The sequence below is a fragment of the Melanotaenia boesemani genome, chromosome 5 (genome assembly GCF_017639745.1).
Source record: "Melanotaenia boesemani isolate fMelBoe1 chromosome 5, fMelBoe1.pri, whole genome shotgun sequence".
NCBI lineage: Eukaryota > Metazoa > Chordata > Actinopteri > Atheriniformes > Melanotaeniidae > Melanotaenia > Melanotaenia boesemani.
The window spans coordinates 37157588-37178565 of NC_055686.1; the positions used below are offsets into that span (position 1 = coordinate 37157588).

The 20978-nt window shown below is 39.3% G+C and overlaps 2 protein-coding genes across 7 annotated transcripts in view; one reads left to right on the forward strand and one right to left on the reverse strand.

The window, feature by feature from the left end:
- The window catches only part of phka1a (phosphorylase kinase, alpha 1a (muscle)), a 34756-nt gene extending 26990 nt beyond the window's left edge, over positions 1-7766 (forward strand). The window contains exons 25-34 of one of the 6 annotated variants that reach the window (XM_041985126.1): positions 412-513; positions 1072-1187; positions 1378-1413; positions 2389-2422; positions 3188-3219; positions 3771-3815; positions 4566-4727; positions 4995-5048; positions 6898-7098; positions 7187-7766. In XM_041985126.1, the coding sequence (XP_041841060.1) occupies positions 412-513; positions 1072-1187; positions 1378-1413; positions 2389-2422; positions 3188-3219; positions 3771-3815; positions 4566-4727; positions 4995-5048; positions 6898-7098; positions 7187-7360 (956 nt within the window). In that variant the 3' untranslated portion in view covers positions 7361-7766. Of the gene's footprint in view, positions 1-411; positions 514-1071; positions 1188-1377; positions 1414-2388; positions 2423-3187; positions 3220-3770; positions 3816-4565; positions 4728-4994; positions 5071-5165; positions 5264-6897; positions 7099-7186 lie in introns of those variants that run through there. The other 5 variants (XM_041985121.1, XM_041985122.1, XM_041985125.1 and 2 more) reach the window with 5 other exon arrangements.
- An 8548-nt stretch (positions 7767-16314) lies between these two features.
- leap2 (liver-expressed antimicrobial peptide 2) lies at positions 16315-19113 on the reverse strand. The gene is made up of 3 exons (XM_041986444.1): positions 18825-19113; positions 18319-18506; positions 16315-17550 (listed from the first exon to the last, which is right to left on the reverse strand). The coding sequence occupies exons 1-3, from the start codon at positions 18900-18902 to the stop codon at positions 17505-17507; spliced, it is 312 nt and encodes a 103-aa protein (XP_041842378.1). The 5' UTR covers positions 18903-19113; the 3' UTR covers positions 16315-17504.
- Between the last annotated feature and the right edge of the window lie 1865 nt (positions 19114-20978).

Below are 20978 nucleotides of genomic sequence, written 5' to 3' on the forward strand. Positions count from 1 at the left end.
GTCATGGTAGAATCAGTTGAGCTCATTTACCAACGGCACGAGGCTAACACAGCTTTTTCTTTCAAGCAAGCACATGCTAGTTCGCAAACACGAAAGAGCAGAAATGTTGGGTGAAAAGTTTTTAAACATGGGCGAGGGTTTGTTGGTGGGATGGAGGATAAGTTTGTAAAGCTGTGACAGATTAGTTGCTACAAAGCAGTGACCTGTAATTTCAAAAATAGAAATCATTTTAATTATTATGTTTTGTGTTACAGTGAAAGTCCTGGGGATAAAAAATTCAAGGTTTCTTTTTCATCATCAGTTTTTTTTGCCAAGTTGCCCAGCGTCGATGCAGACCCTGCATATTATATGTTAAAGTTTATTTTATTTACCAGGGATCATGTATGTGTGTGTGTGTGTGTGTGTTTGTAGGAGAGGAGGCCACAGAGAGTCTGATGAGTCTGAGTCCATCTGAACTGAAGAATCTACTGCACCATATCCTCAGTGGAAAGGAGTTTGGAGTGCAGCGCAGTGGTAAGACCTCCTCTCGTGCAACATCCAAACCAAACATGGACTTTGTGACACAGCAGCTGGTGTTCCCTGTTAGCTTTTCTACTCTGTGCAACACATGGGATGTGTAATAGTTTTACTGTACTGTGCAAAAGTCTTGAACCACTCCTCATTTCTTTATGTAATGCCAGAAAAATGGGAATTTGGTGTAAATAAATAGGAAAGGAGACAAAAATGGAGTTTATCCTGTTTATCCCTGTGAATATGATCAAACTTACGTTTCAGTACGGTCTAAGCCCTCTTCGTCCCCTTTTCTTGTAGTTTCTTCAAATAGTCTTCAGGAATAGGCCTCCTGGCTTTTTGAAAGACTTTCCAAAGCTTTTCTTTGAATGTTTCTGCCTTTTGTCCCATTCTCTGTCTAGATGACCCCACACTGCTAGTCCAAAGAAAAAGACCCCAGAAAGCCTGAACCGATCACAAGAAAGTCGACTGATTGGAAGCAAAATATAAAGAAATGAAGGGAGGCGGTTTTAGCTGTGTGTCCAAAGTAGGAGTGTGTGATTTCTGTTTTGTCTTTCACAGTGAGAGAGGTGGACGCCGGCGTCAGCCCTGCCATCTCCATCCATCACCTCGGTAACGTTGGTGCTACAAAAAGTGAGAGAGCTGGCATCAGCAAACTGAAGAGTGACATGAAGATGGTAAGAAGCTCAAAGCTCACCTACTTGCACCAAACTTCATCATTTTTCCTTCACAATTTGACATTTGTTGCATTTTAAAGTCGATTTTATAACCGGGCTAGTTAAGACGTAAAGTCTTCAGGAAGAAGAGGAGGCTGCAGCTGATCAGCTGACTTAAACCTCTGATTAAATGACTTCTGTGTTTTTACAGCTGGAGCACAGGTTGTCTTTCTTGGACCAGAGTAAGGTGATGATGGTTAAACTGGGTGCTAATTCACCTTGCCAGGTGCTGATGGGAAAAGTCATCGGGGGCATGAGCTGCACTGGGGGAGATTTGTGGTTAAAGTTTGAAATTGTTTGAAAATGGAGATTTTTTTCATTTCTGCCACCAATAAGTTCTGAACAAAAGAAGACTAACTTTATTCTTACAGCTGATTTTAGCTTCTTATCTGTTCAAACAGGTTCTCTGTGTGTGTGTGTGTGTATTTATACCCTGGTTTTTGTTTTTCAGGTAGATTTAATCATCAGTTAAAGATGATGATCACAAAGAAACATGAGCCATCACTGGATTTGTTAATGCTGTAAATTAATCAGTTAGAAATTAGAAATCCAGGACAAACTGATGGCGTTAAGTCACATTCTGTGTAAAGAAATTATCGTTAGCCTGGACCGCAGACCTCCCACCTGTGCTGAGTGGCGGAGGAACCTCACGGTGAGATGAAGGGCTGGTTATTGGAGTCAGAAGATGTTTCAGCTCTGGTACTGCAGGTGACTGGCTGGTCTAGTATTTTTGGGGTTGTTTGTTTTGCTTTTTATTTTGTTTGGTTGGTTGTTCCTCCCTCTAAAATTGGTTTACGTCTACGTATTCAAAAGGTTTGGTTGCTCCTGTTTTTTCAGTCAATAAATTAAAGAGAAATTTAAAATCAGAAACTCTTTTAAATTTAGAAAGAGCTTCACCTCCCATCTCTGGCAGATCCATTAAGTCCAAGTGTGCTGTGTTCCGTTATTGTTGAGGCAGCCACCTGGAGCTGTGGCCATAAGGCTGATGGTGCCTGTCACGGCGATAATCCCTGAACTCAGTGGTGGACACGAGCAGTGAGTGATGCCATCAAGCTGAAGGAGTCTTATCGGGCCTTTGATAGGTATCGGCAGGCTAAGCGGAGCATTGCTTTGGTGGTTCGTTTGTTTGTCCTGCTCCAAGGAGGGAAGGATGGAGCGGGAGATGGACAGGTGGATCTGTGCGGCGTCTGCAGTGATGTAGACTCTGCATCGGTCTGTCGTGGTGAAGAAGGAGCTGAGCCAAAAGGCAAAGCTCTCAATTTACCGGTTGATCTACGTTCCTACCCTCACCTATGGTCAGGAGCTGTGTGTAGTGACTGAAAGAACAAGATCTGCCGAAATGAGTTTTCTCTGCAGGGTGCCTGGGCTCTCCCTTAGAGATAGGGTGAGAAGCTTGGTGATCCGGGAGGGGCTCAGAGTAGAGCCGCTGCTCCTCCACATCGAGAGGAGCCAGATGAGGTGGCTCGGGCATCTGGTTAGGATGCCTCCTGGATGCCTCCCTGGTGAGGTGTTCTGGGCACGTCCCACCGGAAAGAGGAAGACCCAGGACACACTGGGTGGACTGCAAGCTAAGCACAGCTTGTTGAATTTTGCTAAGCTGACTTGTTTTTAGCTTTGATGCTCCTGCTTGTATAAAAATGAGTTTGTTTTCTATCAGCTGCAGACAGCAGCGATAACTATGCTGATAAGTTTGACTTTTGAATTTATGCAGATGGAACACAGGTGGTATTGGACTGTGGATGGGACTGCTATGAAAAGCAAGGCCACAAAACTGCATACCAAAAAAATATATGATGCAGATGTAGAGTGAATAATTCTTCAGACTCTTCAGTCTGTGAAAAGGAAAAACTTCTTAACCACTTCCATACTGGCATTATTCCACAACCAGCACCTGGTTTGTGTCTCTGGAAAAGGAGAAACTAGTTTTTATTCACACAGAGAGGATTTTCTTTCTTTATTTCAGCTCGACCAGCCTCTGACGTCCCCTTGTAAGGTGACGATGACAATGAGTGCAATCCATGGGTGTTAATTTAAGCAAAATCACTCTGGCTGCTTTAAAACTCTAAATCACAGCATTTAATGTGCATTTTTCACCACAGCTACAGCTAACCATGGTTTTTAATTGCTGATGCACAGATACACTTTAAAACAGTCAAGTCATTTTCTGACTAATCGTTCATTTTTTATCAGCTGGAGTTCACCTAATCAAGCTAAAAGCTTCAGTGCGCTAACACACAGTATTTGTTGTGAAACTTTTCTACCATTTCTTTTCATTTAGAAATCAAGAACAAAGTCTCTTAAAAACAAAAGATTTGTTAATTTTGCTCATATTTGATTGTTTTCAGAATAACTTGAATTTAATTCCTGCAGGTAATTTGCTTTAACTCCAGTCATTTCACACCCTGATCTGAATTCACGCATGCTGCGATTCCACCGGATCCATCATTCGCTCCGTTTTTTCCCATGTCACACTCTTTCATTTTGTCCATCTTTTTGTTTGTTTTTTCTTTCCCCTCTTTTCTATTTTTGTTCTTTGACTCTCAGGGTGTGCAAGCTCAGTCACTGGACATAGAAAGCACCGAATCTGGGGTAAAGACTTGCTTTCATCTGGATTTATCCAAAATTTATTCCTGGATTTATCTCTTTATTTTTTGTTTTGTTTGTTTGTTTGTTTGTTTGTTTTTTCAAATGAGGTGGAAAGAAGGTTGAGGGGAACACACAACTCTTCGTGTAATAAGCCATTATGGGTGCTTTTCATGATGCTAGCATTTCTTTTTGACTCCCATCATGATGTGTTTGCGTGATGTGTTTCAGGTACATCATTATAATTCGTCCTTATTTAATAATAAAATGAAATTTAATAAAAATGATCCGCGTTACATGGCTGCTGCAGCCATAACTTCTAATGCATAACGAACATGTGGCTACAGGTTAATTATGTCATTATTAGCCTGTGACCACAGATTGGTATATTTTCTGTTGATGCCACAAGACGAACATGAGCTCAGTCTTTAAAGGAAACGTATTCTGATGAGATCCATATCATCAGTCTGTGTCGCACCACTCGACGAAACACACCTCAAAAGGAAAAAAAATCTGTTTTACCAATCTTTACGCTCCCAGAGAAACCTCCCCTCTCCTCGTTCCTCAAGGGGAACCCAATGGACTGGAAGTTCTCTCATGTCATGGAAGTGCGATGGCATGATGAAAAGCACCCTGTGTCCGATGTTTGCGTTTGTTGCGGTGAAGTTGCTTTGCGCCTCAAAACAGATAGAGGGCGCTGTTCCAGCAATTAGAGCTGAAAGTGACTTTTCTCTTTTCCCCAACCTCACTGTTCAGAGGTACGGAGCACCATCGGTAGAGTCTCTCGATATTCCAGAGAGCTTTCCGGTTTCTAAGGATACCAGGCATGGCCAGTGGCTGCGCAGGAGGCGGCTGGACGGAGCGCTGAACCGAGTGCCTGTCGGCTTCTACCAAAAAGTCTGGAAGATCCTGCAGAAGGTCTGAAAATGACAAATTTTCTGTTTGGTTTTTTAGATTTAACACTGTTTAAAAGTCATTTAACATGTATGAACTTGTTTTTTAAAAAGTTTTCTTTCCAGTCTTGTTTCTGTTTCTGATTCACTTGGGCAGCCTTCTTTAAGCCAGCGCAGACAAAAACAAAGTCTTCATAAAAACTGATTTAGGTTTATAACGGACTTTATGCAGCTTTAATCAGGTAAAAGGAAACATGAACTAAAATATTTGTGTGAATCCATCTTGTTTCAGTGCCACGGCCTGTCCATAGAGGGATTTGTTCTTCCATCTTCTACCACCAGAGAGGTGAGACATCAGCCACATTCCTGTTTGTTTGCATGAAAATGAGGCAAACAAAGTTTTACAGGCTGTTTCTTTGTCCATTTCATTCTCATATTTTAAATGCAAACACTTGGGTTTTAGGTTTTACTTGTATCCAGTCCAATGCCAAATGTACCTCCGGTGTACGGATGATGTCTACTTTATGTGCATCTACCTTCAAGTAACAGTCATTCATTCTTTTCAGGAGCCAAAATTTAGCCATTAGAACAGAATCTTTACCAAGATAAATTTTAGAAAAATGCCTCTAATCACGTTTTCTGCATCAATCTTTACTGGCACAAAATGTAAAAAGAAAGTAGTGAGGAACTAAATTATCGAAGTGTTTCTTTGAGATAACGGTGAAAACATTTAAAAGTGCATTATTAAATAGTTTTAATGGATCTTTTTAAAGATGCATCTTCTGTCAGTCAAGTTTGTGTCCTCATGGTGGGTTTTATTTATTACAGAAGATATGACTTAAACACCCCGAAAAACACAAACTTCAACAGCCAACAAACCTAAGAAACAATTCTGTGATCAGCAACAGGTTTAATCTGCCATTACCAGGACAGAGTCGAGCTGATCACTCAGGTTAGCCAACACTGCTACGTTTCTAATATTGTAAATACACTCACCGGCCACTTTATTAGATACACCAGTTCAACTGCTTGTTAACACAAATATCTAATCAACCAATCACATGGCAGCAAGTCAACACATTTAGTCATGTAGACGTGGTGAAGACGACTTGCTGAAGTTTAAACTGAGCCTCAGAATGAAGAAGAAGGTGACTGATGGTCAGTTTGAGTGTTTCAGAAACTTCTCACACACATCCATCTCTAGGATTTACATTGGTCTGATGAGAGAAAAGATCTTGTGAGCAGTAGCTGTTTGGAGGTGATAGAAAGGAACCCAAAGAGCACTGGTTCCAACCAAAATCTGCAGAACAGGATCTCTGAACACACAACACGTCCAGCCTGGAAGCAGATGGGCTCCAGCAGCAGAAGACACACCGGGTGCCTCCTCCAGCTAAGAACAGGAAACTGAGGCTACAATTCACACACACTCACCAACACTGGACAATAGAAGATGGAGAAACGTTGCTGGTCTGATGAGTCTCCATTTCAGCTCCACATTCAGATGCTCGACTCAGAACTTGGTGGAAACATCATGAAAACATGGATCCATCCTGCCTTGGGTCAACGCTTCAGGCTGCTGGTGAACCCTGCACACAATGGTGTGGGGGATATATTTTCTTTGGGTCCCTTTCTGCCAACGTGTTTAACCAGCACAGCCTACCTGAGTATTGTAGCTGACCATGTCCATCCCTTTATGACCACAGTGGAGCATCTTCTGATGCTACTTCCAGCAGGATAATGCACCATGTCACAAAGCTCAGATCATCTCCACCTGCTTTCTAGAACATGACGATGAGTTCACTGGACTCCAACGGCCTCCACAGCCACCAGATCTCAGTCCAGTAGAGCAGCTTTGGGATGTGGTGGAACGGGAGATTCTCATCATGGATGCAGCCGCTGTGTGATGCTGTCATGTCACTATGGAGCAAAACCTCTGAGGAAGGTTTCCACCACCTTGATGAACCTATGACACCTCTTAAGCAGCTTCTGATGATAAAGGGGGTCCAACCCAGTACTAGTAAGGTGGCCTTGATAAAATGGTACATATCTGCTCAGTAACAAATTACCATAAAACAGCAGCTCCTCTTCTTCCTCCCCCTTTAAACGGTACTTTTCTTCCTGATTCATTTTATTTCAGCAATGAGAGAACATGGATATGAACGGATATTCATCTGGTATCTTTTTTCCACCTCTAGATGACCCCAGGAGAGATAAAGTTCTCCGTTCACGTGGAAACCGTTCTGAACCGAGTCCCTCAGCCTGAGTACCGTCAGCTGCTGGTGGAGGCCATCTTGGTCCTCACCATGCTGGCTGACGTGGAGATCCCGAGCATCGGCTCCATCATCCATGTGGAGAGGATCGTCCAGCTGGCTAACGACATGTTCTACAAGGATCAGGTCAGCATCAGCACACACAACTCGAATCACCAGCAGACACATTTTAGCAACTAATTCAGACACGTTTTTTTCTTCTCATCTCCTGCAGAAGGACCTGGGAGCTGAGGAGCACATCCTGGAAAAGGACCCAGCCACAGGAGTGTGCAGGCTGCTGTACGACAGCGCCCCCAGCGGCCGCTTTGGGAGCATGACCTACCTCACAAAGGCGGTGGCGGTGTACGTGCAGGACTTCCTGCCCAGTGGATCGTGCGCTGTGCAGTGAGAGGACACCATCAGATTTATATGATCACCGTGTGTGCAGAGTGAGGTGTTGTTGGCATTTTCAGGCTGTTAACCTTTAACTACACCAGCAGGTTTCATTTTGTTTGTATTTTCTGAGTTAGTTTAAATTTAAAGGAGCCGGTTCACTATGCAGCATCCGCAGGGTCTTGTCCTCAAGGCAGCTTCCTCATCAGAACAAAGCGCAGCATCAGCTCCGTCATCTTGCTGCAAGGCTGCTTCTACATTTGTCGTTCTGACAAAAAACCCACAACATCTAAATTAAAACATGAAACAGGACATGAATGCTTAATGGTGCCAACTAAAAGGTAACTGGCTGGACTGTATGACTGTTTCCAAACTGATGCATGTGTTTGGACCGAATTCCAGCTGCAGAATAATAAAAATGACCACGCATGTATGAGTGAAAACAACAAACAGTAAACATAAATACGACAAGAAAGGAACATGTCATCTAATATAAAATGGGTCATCATGTGATGACCCCCCCCCCCCAACGCCGTTTTTCTCAAGGTGCTCTGTAAGATATTAACCTAAGACTGTTGACCTCTTCATGAGACTTTTAGCAACACATTCATATCCGTCCTCGACTCATTTTACTGAGTCACGTTCTTCTAAAAGTGTTTTAGTTTTCCTCTCAGCCATAAAACCTACATTTGTGATCGCTGATTGAATAACATGATTTTCTTCTAACTTATCCTGATTTATCACCGTACATGGTGCAAGTGTAGCTCAGTGTCGGTGGTCTACCTTCAGTCTGACGTGCTGTAGCCTGCAATGTATAAACGAAGAGATATATAAAAAAAGAATATATATATATAATCTATTTATTTTGTAGCTTTTAACTGAAAATGAAAGGCCGGTGATGTAGAAACGTCTTAAAGAGGACACATTTGTGTGGCAGATTTATTGAATGTTGCTCTTCAGGAATGCTTGTTTTTTTTTAACTATGCTGACGTAGCAGACGGAAATTACATCGTCATAAACCAACTTTTTCTGATGCATTAATAGTTTTTACTACATTGATCTATTGAAAACCTTCAGCTTGTAGATGCTTTGGATTGCGGTGAAGACGAGTTTATGACTTGTGATCTTGTTTGAATGCAGTAAACAATTCGTTCTCACACACGTCTGTTTTACGTGACTTTGAACACATCTCACCCTGAACTGTTGAAGTGGGAATAAAGGATGAAAGTTGTGAAGAACAAGCTGACATCAGTCATTTTGTGGTGTTTTAAACACTCCATGTGAGCTACAAAAGATGTCAGAGCCGCTTGTTGCCTGTGGAAACTAATTCTGTAATAAAACAGTAAAAGCCAGTTCTGCTTGTTTAAGTAATTACAAGTTGTTTAATAAATGGATTTAGCCAGTTTACATGAAGAGTGAAACTTGTATGTTGTTTAATTAAATTAAATAATTATTTCTTTTTAATCAATATATTGTTTGTTGAAATATTTTCTTTGTTTTAGAATCTAAGAATTCTTTTATTAACCTCATAGTGTCTGATAAATAAACTTTATATTGAAGGGTGTTACGTGGTTGGAAGCTCAAGAAATTCACTGCTTCCTGTCAAAAATGAGCTTCTTGTGTATTATTATTCAACATCTGTTGAATGGAAATGTAAGTGGGTGAGTATCTCACTTAAAGCTATGAAAGATAAAGAGTTCAGGAAGTAGAGAGACGGGCAGACTGGGTGGAGACGTCCAGCAGATGGTGCGCGACACATTCACAACATTATCATGCAAACTGCTGCTTGGCTGCATCACTTTTTAACCATGAAGAAGGAATAACAGGAAAACCAAAAGTAATCTTGGAGTCCCCAACATGTTTTCCTTCTTTTTTGTTTCAGCATACGTTTCATTTCTTTATTGTTTGCTTTATTCCCTTTATTTTTTCAGTATAATACTAATGTCTGTACCAAGATCACGAGTTTATTATGTAAAGTACAATAAAAGGAGTTTTAGTTCATTTGCTTTCTCCAGCTTTTGAACAGGTTAATATATTAAATATAATAAATAAAAGAACAGACACATTACAAAATGAATATAAAACAGCCTCAGTAATTCACCACTGTATGAGTGTTAACAGTATTCCTGGAAATAATTTTAGATTTTAGGGTAAAAAAAAAAACTAAGACTTTAATCATTGTGTGGAGGACTTTAAATGCACTGCTTTTTAAAGTGGGGACTAATAGAAATATATTCTAGAAAAGGAATATATTTGGTTAACAAAAATATTTCTTTGTTGCATTTCAATAAGATTGTATTTAAAGAGGGTTGATATATATATTTTTTTTAACTTGTCCTGTCCAGCATCATAGCAGCAAAATGATAATCTGGTTGCTGTATCGTGCTGAACAAATTTGCTCTGCCAAGGGGAGGCCTATGGGTAAGGCTCCTCTTCATAATCTGATTCATTTATTTATTTATTTACTTTGAATCATGGAATCTATGTAATCTTGCTGGACCTGACCGGAGGGGACAGAAAAAGATGGAAAATAGCAAAAAGAGCAAAAGGGAAAGAAGAAAGGATAAAAAAAATCAACATTCAACCCCAAAAACAAATAAACACAGAATGCAATGTTTAAAAAAATCTCAAACTTTTATTCCCAATAGAACATGAACTTGTCAGATGTTGAGACATTTTACCGTTTCATGTAAAATATGAGCTCATTTAGAATCAGATGGCAGCACTTCTCTTGTGTAGCATTCGCTCGTCTTTTAACATCATCTGGGAGGTGAGGAGACCAATTTCTGGAGTTCTAGGAGAGAAAGGTCCTGGACCTTGGTTGCTGGGTTTCTGCTTCCATGATGCTCCAGATATTATGTACTGGTGAAAGGTCTGGACTGCAGGCAGGCCAGTTCAGCAGCCGGACTCTTCTCCTGTGAAGCCATGCTGCTCTGATGGATGCAGATGTGGTTCAGCATCGTCTTTCTGAAATCTGCAAGGCCTTCCCTGAAAGAGACGTTGTCTGGATGCTTCCTCTCCTCTTTAGTCTGCAGGACAGGGCATGCTTTCCAAAATGAATTTCACTTTTTAATTAATCTAACCACACAACAGTTTTCACCATTTTAGATTAACTTTGGTTCCAGAGAAGAAAGCAGCATTCCTGGATTGTCTTCACATAAAGTATGTCTGCTGCTTTAACCTTTAAGAGCTTTAACCTGCATCTAGAGTCACGTCTGTTTTTAATGCAGTGCTGCCTCAAGGCCATGAGCATCTAGTTCTGACTTTCAGCCTTGTCCAGAGAATTCTCCTGATTCTATAAATCTTTTGATGACATTATACGCTGTAGGTGGTGAGAGCTGCAAACACTTCATGTTTTACAGAGAAACATTTTTCTGAAATAGTTTCACAATGTTTAGATGGAGTTTGACCCAGATTGTTGATCCTCTTTCCATCTGAGAGCCTCAGCTTCTCCAAAATGCTTCTTTTCTTATGCCCAGTCGTGTTACTGACCTGCAGATTATTTTTTTTAAATTAGCTTTTACACACACACACAAACACAAAAGATAAAAGAAAACAAAGACTGTCATAAGCATTCACAATAAGATATGAAATAATAATTAAATTAGCAAAATACATTAACTTTTGATTTAAAATAAAAACTTATTTGACGTTGATATGATTGATTTTGTAGATGCAACTTCTTCACATTGAGTTTAAATGTTGTAGCTGGATGAGGACTGCATGACTAATGGTGGTTTGAAGTCCATCCATACAGACATGATTCATGAGACAGGCAGTAAAATCACACCAGGATTATAAAGTCTTAGTTGCACTGATGTTGGTAACAGCACTTTTACGCTTTGCTCCACAATTATCAGTGTGCTCTGTATGATTTTAAGCAGCATATGACAGCATGATGGACGTTTGAACAGGGTAAAAGTTCAGACTCCTGCCGGGACAGGACTGCATGATAAACGGTCTGTATGCTAGCTAAGCTGTATTTAGCCTATTACACAACATTACCGAACTTTCCATGGACTCAAAGGTCCATCGATTCCCACACAAGATTATAGGAGTGGTATCCACCGAATGGTAATTTAAATTTAAAGTGAAACTATAACATTTTTTATTCTTCATTGTCATTTTCATTCATTCATTCATTCATTCATTCACTGTGGGATCATTAATCTGAAAGAAATATGAAGCAGAAACAAACAGATTTAAAATCAAAAGGCTGCAGAGATCAAAACTATTTTAAATCAATTTGCAATTTCCCTTTGGGATTAATAATTTGCCTTAATTTCATTTTATTTATTTCAAAACCAGCTGCAAAATCAAAGAGTTGCCAAGTTACAACAACTTACACATTACAGTACGTTCCAGTGATAAAAGGCATAAAAACAAAGAAAAACTAGTTTGATTTCTTGATATATTAATGCATCTAAGCTCCTGCCACAAAGAAGAAATATTGGACCTTAAAACATGGTGTTTAGAGTTCAAAGTTTGGCCATGTTAGCAAGGCCAAAAATACATGACCTGGGTTATGTACATGAGAAAGGCAAACACACAGACAGGGATAGACACTGACCGACTCTGTGCAAACCTGATCATATCGAGTTGTGACTGCATACTTCAACATGTGCACATGTTCACACACAGCAGCTTTTACTAAACTACCCAAACGGTTCTTATTGGCCAGATTTAAGCTCCTGAACCAAGTAATAATACAAAAAGATGAAGGTGATTCAATTACACTTTTATAAAAAAAACTTTTTTAGGTGACGTCAGTGTGAGGCTCAAAACATCATTTTTTGACATGATGGCAGAACAAAAGTTAAGCAGCTACATTGTGAGTTTTGTTCTTTTTGTTTGTTATTAAAGACCAGCACATCACACAGTGGATGGAGTATAACTGTGAGTTTGCCAGGACTTAAATGGAGAACAGTGTGTACACAGCAGGAGTGCAAGATGACTTCTGTCCAGATGGCAGAGACAGTGGCCAAGTTCAACATCAGGCCACAGCAGCACAAACTTTACACATTAAGCTATGAAGCAACAGTACACACTGTTTAGAAACAAACTGGTATGACTGGTATTTGATTTAATGCGATAGTCTCTTAGTTAAAGGCTACAGTCACCCAGATTTTCCTCATTCCACATGCTCCAGTGGTTCTCACATGTCATCACATTATAGGAGTGTGTGGACGGCCAAACGAGTGACCCATGGTCAGTGATCTCCTGTTGTTCAGACCTGGTTTGCAGTCGGTCTGTGAAGGCCAGTCGAGCTCTTCCCACCCAGTTTCCAGTACCAGATAACAAAGAGATGAAAGGAAATTCTACCATCAGTAAAGTTCCTCTGGATACATTTCCATTCATTTTCATTGTAACGTGTATTATCCTAGAAATAACAATTCTTTATTGTCTTTATTCTTGTCTTTGTTTTATAGATATTGATATAGATATACTGAGTGGGCGGCGTGGCTCAGTGGGTAGAGTGGTCGTCTTGTAGCCTGAGTGTTGCCAGTTCGATCCTCGGCCTGTGGAAAAGACCACACCGGGTGCATGTCTGCTAAGAACAGGAGACTGAGGCTACAGTTCGTTCAGACTCACCAAAACTGGACAAAAGAAGATGGAAAAACGTTGCCTGGTCTGTTAAGTCTCTGTTTCAGCTGCAGCATTCAGATGTTAGGGTCAGGATTTCTTGAAAACCAAACATCTTGCCTTGTATTAAAGGTTCAGGCTGGTGGTGTAATGGTGTGAGAGATAATTTCTTGGCACACTTTGTACCAACTGAGTATTCATTTAAAGCTACCTGGCCATGCCCTTCCCTTTATGGTTAACAACCACTACAATCTCACATCTGATCAACATTTTCTCAACTGTGTCCTTTAAAAGAAAATTAATAAACAAGAGGGGAATATACTTTCAGAGGTTGAGTGAAAAACAATAAGGAAACAAACTTTTTTAGGGGAAATACTTTCACCTTCTAAGATAATCGTGTTGAATACACACTGACCCATTGTGACAGTGTCCCATAAGAATGTACAGAATTTAACATGTACTTAAGATATAGTTAAGATATCTGTTCGAGGAATCTGTTCAGTTTACTGAAAAGCAGGATAGATAACACCTTCTTTGATGTTTAACAAAAAATGTAAAAAATAATCAGGCCAAAGTTCACTGGGAAGATAAACTACTTCTATCTTTGCTGGTATTTAGGATCTTCCTAGAAAAGATGGGAAAATTCTTTATGGGGAGTTTTCAGCAGGACTATAACCGTTCACACACTTGGCTCGTTCTTATTGTTGTGAAAGACTGAACATTATAACAGCAGCTGCTCGACTTTTGAACAGTGACAGTGCATAAAAAATGTAAAGCATAAGAGTCAGCGAGCTCTCCAGGCTGTGCAGGAACCGTCACCCTGCAGCACATGTTAAGCCAAGCTGGAACCAATATGTCATCCACATTTATGAGAGCAGAGTTGTGCTGAGTCATCAGCTATTTATCAACACTATGACTGTTTCCAGAGTACTTTTGTTTTTTCTTCGTTTGTTTGTTTTGGTTTTTGCTGCATCTCCCAAAACTGCCAAAATACTATTCAGACAGAACTATAGATACAAAAATACATACAATACAATTACATAGCATTTTTGATGACTTTTGAGGCTGGAAGAGTGGTGGTGGAATACAACATCTATTTAAAATAAGCTGGAATGATGTGAAAAATAAAACCTAAAAACAAAAAGGAATAATTTCCATATTGCGTATGAGATATTTCAAATGTTGAAAGTGAGACATTTTACAGTTTCTTGAAAAATACTGACTCGTCTTTAATTTGATGGTAACAGTAAAGTTGAGATGGGGTCATGTCTACCACTGCATAGCACCTCCTCTGTTTTTTAACAGCAGTCTGTAAACATCTGGGATCTTCAAAGATGGTTGTTGGACTTTTTGGGAGTAATTTTGTCCCATTCTGTCTGACAGGATCTGAGCAGCTCAGCAGTCCTGGATCTTGTATCATGTTTGGCTTTTCACGATGGACTAAGTGCAGGAGTTGCTCCTTTATACTTTTTTTCTGTTGACCTGTATATTGCTTCCCACTTTTCCCAGCTTTCCCACATTTATTGTATTACTGATAAACTCAGTTACTCGTAGTAATGATAGAACCATAAAATAATTTATCATGACCTGCAAACAAAACTGCAAAACAACTCCCAGGTTAGTATTTCCATCTATGAGAGTACATCAGCAGAAAATCTCTTCAATGGTTATACGTTAAGCATGTTAAGCGATGAGGCAGGAGAGACGCTGGACTTCATAAGACACGCCTAAAATAATGTGACTGGGTGTTGAATAACTCCTACATTTATATACATCACTGAAACACGTTGAAGCTACTGAATGCTGAAATGAGCTTTTTGGTATTTTGCAAATGTCCCACAGTTACATTACTTTGCATCTTTAAAAAAATATTAGTGTGCATTAATGCAGCTGAATTAACCTGCTGTTATTCCCTTTATCCCCTCTGTTTAGCTTTCAGATGGCTAAATGCATACGGAGTTGTGTGGACTTTGCTCTAAATAAATTCTAAATAGGTGTGAGTGTGAGTGGTTCTTTGTGTCTCTTTCTTGAACCTGCGATGGACTGGTGACCTGTCAAGGTTTACCCTCCCTCTGATAGTCTTTCCGTGACCCTGAATTGGAATGAGTGATATAGAAAACGAATGAATGAACATGACAATATGGACCCATCCTGCCTTGTATCAACAGTTCGGGCTGCTGGTGGAGCAATGATGAGGGAGATTTTTTTGTTGGCACACTAAGGACACCTTAGTACCAACGTGGCCTGGTTTAAGCACCACAGCCTACCTGAATATTGCTGACCATGTCCAGCCCTTTACGACCACAGTGGAGCATCTTCTGATCCAGCAGGATAAAGCACCATGTCACAAAGCTCAGATCATCTCCACCTGCTTTCTAGAACATGACGATGAGTTCACTGGACTCCAGCGGCCTCCACAGCCACCAGATCTCAGTCCAGTAGAGCAGCTTTGGGATGTGGTGGAACGAGAGATTCTCATGACAAACCTGCAGCAACTGTGTGATGTTTCCAACACCTTGTTGAATTTATGACACCAGGAATTAAGGCCTGTGGTGGACTGGTGACCTGTCCAGGGTGTACCCTGCCTCTCACCTGCTAAAATGTTGGGTTAGGCTCCAGCTTCCCCGCGACCCTTTACTGGACGAACCAGTATAGATAATGGATGGATGCATAGAATTAAGGTACCTCCAAAGGCAAAAGGGGGCCAACCTGGTACTACTAAGGTGGACCTAATAAAGTGGCTGTTAATTTTATATATTCTTTTTTGAAACACTGAGATAGCACTCATCCCCAGTTTTTTTTTTTTTTCTTTTTGTTTGTTTTGTTTTATATTTAAAATAGCACAATTTTGCCCATTAACATAAGACCAAAAAAAAAACCGGAAAAAAAACCAACAGGGTTAACTTTGTCCTGCAAGGCACGTTAATGTCATTCTACATCCTGACAAGGATAAAAATAATGACACCTAAACAAACTTCATCTGCCATGTGATGTGTCAAATCGTAGGAAATTCCAGGTTTAAAGTCGAAGAACTGAGCTGTAAAACTCAAATTAGTAACAATGTGTTGACCTGCAGTCAAAGTTAAATGCAAATTATTCATCAATATGTGTTTAAAAACAAGACATCCCAACTACTGTAGGAATTTTATGTAGCCTGTACAAAGACAATTTATCTTGTGTAGAGTTCACAAGATATAAACAACATACCAGTAAGCTGACAAAAATCAGAATGAATGGTTTGTTGACCCTTATTCTTGTGTTTTCTAATCATCACATTATGTTCTAAGTTTATTCAAAGTGAAAATGAAGCTGCACAATAGTGAACAAAATGCAGTTGTTATTTCATAAACAAAACCAGAATAAAAATGAATCCACTGACACAATGAATTCTTGTTTTCCAATGCTTTAATTCCACTTTTCCTCCCGTCCTCTATGCGAACTTAACACAGTACAGTAAATAGTACACAGTACAAAGATAATTTGGGTTTGAAAGTGCAATCCTACTCAAACGTTTCTTAGACACGCTGAGTGTACAAAATATCAGCAACCACCTGCCGCGTGCTTGAAGTAAACTGCAGGTGAGTCAAAGCGGATTCTTAGAGCCGCCTTGCAATTTAAGGAAAAAGATGTGCAAACATTGAGACTGTGCAGCTTTATGTTTAAAATCTGTTCTTCATTGTACACTCAGTCCACACTGGAAAAGCTGAACAGTCAAGGTGACAAATTAAACAAAAGAATTTTAACAAGAAATGGGAATAAAAATTTAAAAAAGAAACTAAAATGGGAACATTTTTTTAAACTCAAAAGACAAAATAAATAATCTGAGAAAATGTACATGCAGTTAAGATGCTGTGAAGATGTTTACAGAAATTTGCATTTATTCTGAATTGTGTGTGAAAGCGCCTACATCTATGAGAGCTAAACTCTCAAAATTATAGACCTAAATGTAAAATAAGATCATTTTTAAGTGTAGCCTGAGCATCCCTTTGAATATATCTGTAACCTCTGCTCCACTGCTTCTGTTTCTTTCCTTTCCTTGGTGTTTCTATCATAATTTTCTACCCTAACACCAGTCTTGTGATAACTTATCAAGGCCAACAGAAGATAAAGATGTGGGGCAATGTAAAGTTTGAGAGCTGTAAAATGGTGCAAACTCCATGCTTTGCCCTGCTCCCTGCACTTTCTGTCTGTCTACTCATTCTCGTATCATGTCAGTAAAGCTGGATGGTCAATAAAACCGAGCTGTTTAAACATCAGACTCCATTACGTCGTTTGTGGAGTTAAGTTCAAGGTCACGGTAACCTGAAATATTCATCCTCTGAGATTCAAAGATGCTTCTTTTCTTTAAAATTTGCACCATCAGAGCTAAAAGTTATTTGCAGCCAAAATGCACCCATTTTATGGTGGTTTACTAAATAGCAAACTGTAATAGATTATGTAGTTGTGTAGATATATCGGAAGTCATAAATACAAATTTTGATTAAAAAAACAAAAGAATATTAAAAAAATGTGGATATGTTGATATCCCAGTCAGAACCCATCAGGATAACACTCAGACTGGTCGTGTCCTCGGACGTTTAATATTTAGCTGGCTCTCCTTGGTTTGTTGAGCAGTGCCCAGCCCTGAAAACAAAACACAGAAATACACATGTTTAATTTCATCAAAAGTTTTGCTTAAATTTGTATAATCATCAGCTTGTTTCACAGTGAAGCCAAACACATGGTAGTGAGCTTGGCAGCAGGAAAGAACACAATCTAGCATTAAATATTAATGAAAATATATGTATTATTAAAGTAAAAGTAAAAATAAATATGGTGAATTGACATAAAAAGGATAAAATTATATAAACTTGACATAAATAATATGACTGAAAGCCCGATAGCCAAGTTCTTTACAAAAGGTTGCTAGCTGAAGCTAAATGTTAGCTTTGGAAATTTAACCTCTATACTGTTTTTGCTAGTTAGTAAGCACTGTGGCTAATTTAGCATCATAGATTTATTAACTATTATCACTCGGTGTGTTTTATTAAGTTAATGACGGATGCGGGACATGATCCACCCAGCAGGGATTTGAAATTGGGAGGGACATTGCTTTACGTATGCTAACCATTTAGCTAGCTAGTAGCATTACATCTGTTTCATATTTCATTGAACAACTAAAGGTTAAGACATACAAGTCTTCATCTTATTACAGTGACACTTTGCCCCACAAGTGACTAAATTTAGATCTATTTTAATTTATTTACTGTAGCCAGTCAGAATATCATATAGCCAGTTACTGTCAGTCCTTATTTATTTATTTTTTCTTTTTACTTTTCTTCTTTTACTTTTTGTGGGGTTTGTTATATCAGTTAATTTCCCATAGTTTTGGGTATTTTTCCCAGCATTTACCTGCAAAGTCCAGTGGAACATTCAAAGTTGTTTTGGCAGAAAGCTCCAGATGGTTTGCTGCTCATGATCCTCCACAGTGGGGTCATCCGAACCACCCTTCTCAGTGTGGACATGGTGTGTCCCCCCACTGAACCTTTACTCTGGTCAGAACTGGACTGGGCCTGTCGGGGCACCGGTCCTGCACAAACCTGGTCAAAACAAATGGACACAATAAGGCACATTAAAATATGTGGTTACAGAGCCTAATAGAATATGAACAACTACAGGATTAATTAATAACGGGTTTTGGCACACATTAGATGTGGAATATTTTAGCCTCACATTTGTGTAAAAAATGCAAAATACTGTTCAGAGAACCAGCTGGTAGCTTTTTCTGCATCTTCGAATGTTCATAAGTAAGCCAACTTCTTTCTTTTTTTTAATATAAAAATGTTTTTTGTAATATCCATTCCCTGCTTTAATAGCAGAACTATAATTAAACAACTTCGGTTAAACAGTGTACTCACCTGCTGAGCAAACATTAATAGCACAATGCACATTGCCACTGCTGCTTTCCTTTGGGTGAAGAAGCCTTTCGTCTGCATCTTTTCACTGCACTCCAGTACAAAGAGTTAAGATCTTCCCTTTCTTCTTTAATTCTCTCTTAAAAACCTCAAAACTTGGCCACCAGACGACTTCTATGATCTCCAGCAGTTAGTGGAGGACTCAACCAGCTGTCCACTAAGTCAGATTGGACCTCGTGTGAAGTTCACTTTTTGGTTGCAGATCTAATGAAAGTCTCCAGATTGGCCTGACTCAGCTAACTCAAGAAGGCTGGGCTCTCCTTTATATACTCATAGAGGGAAAGCATGAGGGAGGGACGGAGTCACAGTCCATGCTATGTAGTCCCCCCCCCCCCTCACGGTGACTCTCTTTATCTCTCTTATTCAACCGAAGTGAGATGTGATGTCTGCAAAACGCTGTCATTTCAATAAATCGGGCCATTAAACATGTTCAGCCGAGAGTGATGAATCTCCTCTTTTTGCAAAACATACTTTGTTTAATCTTTAAAACATGAGGTGGAGTAGACACACGGCACACGTGATGCTAAAACATAACAGTACAAGGACGGTTCAAAAGGGTCAGAGGGTAAAGATCTACATCGATACCATACAGTCGAGCAATGCGTTTTTCAGTGCCATGGAGAATGTGAGTACACTTCAAACATGAGAAAGCTTCAACATGTGTGAAGATTAACTGAATACAGCTTTACAATCCCACATATACATGATAGTTACATGAAGACGACAGGTCTGTTTTCTCTCTGCTTTGTCACAGTACGTGTGATCCTGGCATGACTAGTGTGTGTTTATGTGTGTTGAGTAACAGAAATAAGGCCAGACCGAATCACTGATGCTCGTTTTAGGTTTCTAAATGTTCATCAAAGTTCTGGACAAAGTATTTAAAGTGAATTTCAAACTGAAAGAGACTTAAAACTGTTCACTTGGAGGCACAAAGCTGCTGATTTCATGCTATGACTGAGAGGTCGTTCGCCTGCTGTTCTGGCAGATACTGATATTGTCATGTCTCAAGTTGCAGCAGCATCTGTCCTTGTTTTTGTTTTGTGTGTGTGTGTATGTGTGTTTTCCATTTTAGTTTCAGTAAAGAATTATTAAAATAGTTGAATGGAAAATTATTAAAATAACAAAGTAAAGTCAGGAAGTTGGGGAAACTTGTTACATTAGGAAAAGATCACTTTCATGTGATTTGTGTGGTGAAAATCTGATTTTCCAAGTTCAAAACTGGATGTTTCAGTACACAAATTAGAAAAAGTCAGCGTTTTATGCAAGTAGCTACTAACGATGGCTGATCCAGTTTACCTGCTAGTTCTACGTGCAAAGTTTAGCCCCCATGATTGAAGTTTAGGTGTGTTTGCTAAAGCTTTTTTTCATTTCATCCACACGTAACCATCACCTGACCCAAGAAGTAATGGACAGAAAATTAAGAATTTTTCAAAATATGAAGTCTTTATTTGGCCCTGTAATACAAAGTAAAAACAAAAACAAATAAAAATTCACTAGGGGCATCGGATTAATCAAAACCAGATAACAGGGAGTAATTAGATATTTTAAATAATCCTATCTGACACATTTACACGCACTTCTAAAATGTGACTCAAAAAAACTGTGTCTACGTTTTCCAATCCATTATCAGATTTCTTTTGCAGTACATCGTATGTAGTAACGTAACGTCCTGTTATTTCAAAAACATTTGTTTTTTTTTGTTTGTTTTTTGTTTGTTTTTGTTTGTTTTTTTTTATATGGCAGTGCCCATGGTCATAGCATTAGCTGCTAATGTGAGAGGTATTAATCCTGCAAAATAAACATGCTGTACTTTGTTTATTTCTCATAATAAGATAACTGTTATCATCAGATAAAGTACATCAGATTAGGGATGAAGTGATTTACCTTGATTTCCACTTTTTAATACATATTATTAACCTAAATTAATTTGTTGAAAGACTAAAACTGAGATGCTTCCAAAAACAACACTGCAAGAGAATGTGTGCACGAGGGAAAAGGTAAGGCTGCTTGAGACATTATACACTTTATTCGCAGGATTATTAACAAAAGGTACTTTGCACATAGAGACAATCAGGGGCTTATTAGAAAGACCTTAAG

What these genes read in the sequence shown, in the direction of transcription:
- leap2 (XM_041986444.1), bottom strand. Translation starts at nt 18,902, where the DNA reads ATGCAGACGAAAGGCTTCTTCACCCAAAGGAAAGCAGCAGTGGCAATG. An exon ending in TATTAATGTTTGCTCAGCAG is followed by an intron (nt 18,507 to 18,824) that starts GTGAGTACACTG and finishes TGTTTTGACCAG; the next exon opens with GTTTGTGCAGGACCGGTGCC. An exon ending in TGTTCCACTGGACTTTGCAG is followed by an intron (nt 17,551 to 18,318) that starts GTAAATGCTGGG and finishes TTTTGTTTTCAG; the next exon opens with GGCTGGGCACTGCTCAACAA.